The sequence below is a fragment of the Euphorbia lathyris genome, chromosome 7 (genome assembly GCF_963576675.1).
Source record: "Euphorbia lathyris chromosome 7, ddEupLath1.1, whole genome shotgun sequence".
Lineage (NCBI taxonomy): Eukaryota > Viridiplantae > Streptophyta > Magnoliopsida > Malpighiales > Euphorbiaceae > Euphorbia > Euphorbia lathyris.
Window position 1 is genome coordinate 60,170,935 of NC_088916.1, and position 3,019 is coordinate 60,173,953.

Genomic DNA, 3,019 nt, shown 5'->3' on the forward strand with positions numbered 1-3,019 from the left:
GCTTTCTTTTATTAACTAACAGGTCAAATATATAAATATCATAAATACAAAATTACAACTAAATCATATAATCACGTTTAATTTTTAATATGTCATTATTTTCTATATATTAAATTAATCATATAATCATGTTTAATTTTTAATATGTCATTATTTTTTATATATTATAAAAAATTTAAAAAATTTAAGACTCTAATTTATAAATCATAAACCCTAAAACATATATTCTTGAATTCTAATTTATAAATTTTAATCCTTAAATTATATTACCAAAATAATGATTTGACATAATTGTAAATAATTTTTTAAACATGAATTTCTGTGTAATTTTCCCTTAACTAATTCATTTGCAAAGCCTGAATTTGTTACTGTTAAACGGGAAACCAGTGTTTAAATTCAAAAATAGTGATTCAATTTGCTTTCGGCCCAATAAATCAATGTTGAAGCCGGTGGCTTCACCTAGTAACAAGCCTAAACCTAGATCAAGACAGCTGTAGAAGAACCTGATGCAAGACAAAAATAGGTTCTAAGAATTTAAAGAGATTAATTGTAAACAAAATAAAAATTCAAAAAAATGAACCAATTCATAAATAAAGAAGTACATCAGAAGATAAAAAGAACAGGCTCTAAATGGCACCAAGTTATTAACAGACCAAGGATTAGGGTTCACAAGGTTGGCTACTCTTATTAGAGCCTTCAAATTATAAACTAGGCTTCACGGGCTAAATGAATGCACAACAAGATTGGCTATCCTTCAATCTTCAATTCAAATCAGCACAACCTCTTCTACATACATCTCTACATTAAACCATCCCACCATCAACATAACATCACCATCCTCAATATTGTTGCATTGCAGTTCTAGTTCTAGAACTACTAATGTCTAGAGGAGCAAACATATCGAATGCATCCTGATACACAAAGACAACTGCCCTTGAATGGTCCCGTAACACACCACACCCAATCCTATTCTATCCAATCCACCCAACAAGCTCATCAACATTTAGGTGGAACCATCCAGAACACCCAAAAAGACTGCTCTCAATTGATGAATAAAAATCATTATACAAGCATGCTACAGTGGATGGAACAACAAACAACCCCTCCCAATGACAGAAATTGTCATTGACAACAAATTTTCGAGACTCTTGACACCAAATTTCCCGTAGACTAATGCACCCCACATTCCCTCAAGCTGCCAGATTGTAGAAATCCCTCAAACCAAAAAATAAAAAGATTTAACCGGACATGGGTAATGGGGGTTGGGATGGGAAAATGCTCCAGGTGACACCGAACAGTTATACTATGTGGATCATACAGAGAGGTTATTCTAGATCATATAAATGTTAAGAACAACCTAATCAAATAACAGAACAGATATTAGACAGGGATTCCGATAAACAAGTAAAATCAACAAGTCATACAAAATTGCATTTTCAATTCTCTTGAACGATATTAAAACTATTAGCTCTTCTTCAACTGAAGAATTCTATTCTTCTTAACAATTCAACTCACCAGAAAACACCGAAGGCTATATTTGAACATTGGCTAAAAAATAAGATCTCAATTGAAATAGAAAATACGAAGATTACAATCAAACCAGGGTGATAAAAGCAAAATACCACATTGTATTTTCTACATTACTGCCTACCAGAGAGTTTGAGCAGTTCTCTATCAAGACTAATCATAAGTTTTTTACATGAAGGTGAAATAGCAAAACACATAAGCTAACTATCACAATAGGAATAATGAAAACAAATTAAGCACGTTCACCACGGATCCGCCTAGCCAACTGAATATCTTTGGGCATAATTGTTACCCTCTTAGCATGAATGGCACAAAGATTGGTGTCCTCAAACAGACCCACCAGATATGCCTCAGCTGCCTCTTGAAGGGCAAGCACTGCATGGCTCTGGAACCTCAAATCCGTCTGCAAATAAAAATAAAAATAATGTTACGGTCTACATTTTTATTGCTGCAATTCAGATAAAATTTAATTCCATCACAATCAACAGACCTTGAAATCCTGTGCGATTTCACGAACAAGACGTTGGAAGGGCAACTTGCGGATCAGAAGCTCTGTGCTCTTCTGATACTTTCGGATTTCACTGTTGTCATAATTAATCAAAATTAGGTTAAGAAACATAACAAAAAAACGAAATCAAATTATGGAACGTAAATCTACCGGAGAGCCACAGTTCCAGGACGGTATCTGTGAGGCTTCTTGACACCACCGGTGGTGGGAGCAGATTTCCTAGCAGCCTAATCAAAATACGAAAACATGAGCTGAAGGTTCCAAAAGAGAACAAATCTGACCTAAGAAGCCATGGAAATTGAAAGACAAACTGCGTAGAAAACCAAAACCCTAACGAAACATACCTTTGTTGCAAGCTGCTTCCTCGGAGCCTTTCCTCCGGTGGACTTACGAGCTGTTTGCTTGGTACGAGCCATTTCTCTTCAGATTGACGAAAGATCTAACGAGAGCTTTTTTTCAGCAAGAGCGAAAATAAAGACCGAATCAACCAAATGTGATTCTGTACTTGGAGGCATGCCTTTTATAGAGGCATAAGAATAGAAAACGTAGTGAGTTGGACGAGTTGTGTTTCTTTTGTGAGATAATATGTGGCGGGTTTGAATGATCCTAACTCGGTGTGTAATTATATTTAATTGGCTGTTTGAATGGTGCAAGGATTGCCAGCGTGGCAATTTGTGTTTGTTCCATTTGAAAGGGCCAAAAAAGTAATTTGCTTTATTCCATTTCGGTGCTGCATGCACCGTAATAAGGCAAAAACAATTTACGGCGCATACAGAGTTGGTAGTGGCTTCAAAACCACTCACAACTCATACTTTATTATATATAAATCTTTTTATATAAAAAATTTAATATATTAAATAAATTAAAAAGTATATTTTATATTCTCTTAAAAAAAATATTTTATATTAATTTTTATATGTTATAAATTTTATATATTTTTCTTACCAAAATTTTTTTATATTTTTTAAATTATTAAATTATATA

The 3,019-nt window shown here is 33.7% G+C and overlaps 1 protein-coding gene across 1 annotated transcript; it reads right to left on the minus strand.

Moving 5' to 3' along the window:
- Positions 1-1,544: 1,544 nt before the first annotated feature.
- Positions 1,545-2,540, minus strand: LOC136235765 (histone H3.3). Its single transcript, XM_066025774.1, has 4 exons — positions 2,380-2,540; positions 2,186-2,262; positions 2,018-2,108; positions 1,545-1,930 (listed from the first exon to the last, which is right to left on the minus strand). The coding sequence occupies exons 1-4, from the start codon at positions 2,449-2,451 to the stop codon at positions 1,760-1,762; spliced, it is 411 nt and encodes a 136-aa protein (XP_065881846.1). The 5' UTR covers positions 2,452-2,540; the 3' UTR covers positions 1,545-1,759.
- Positions 2,541-3,019: the final 479 nt, after the last annotated feature.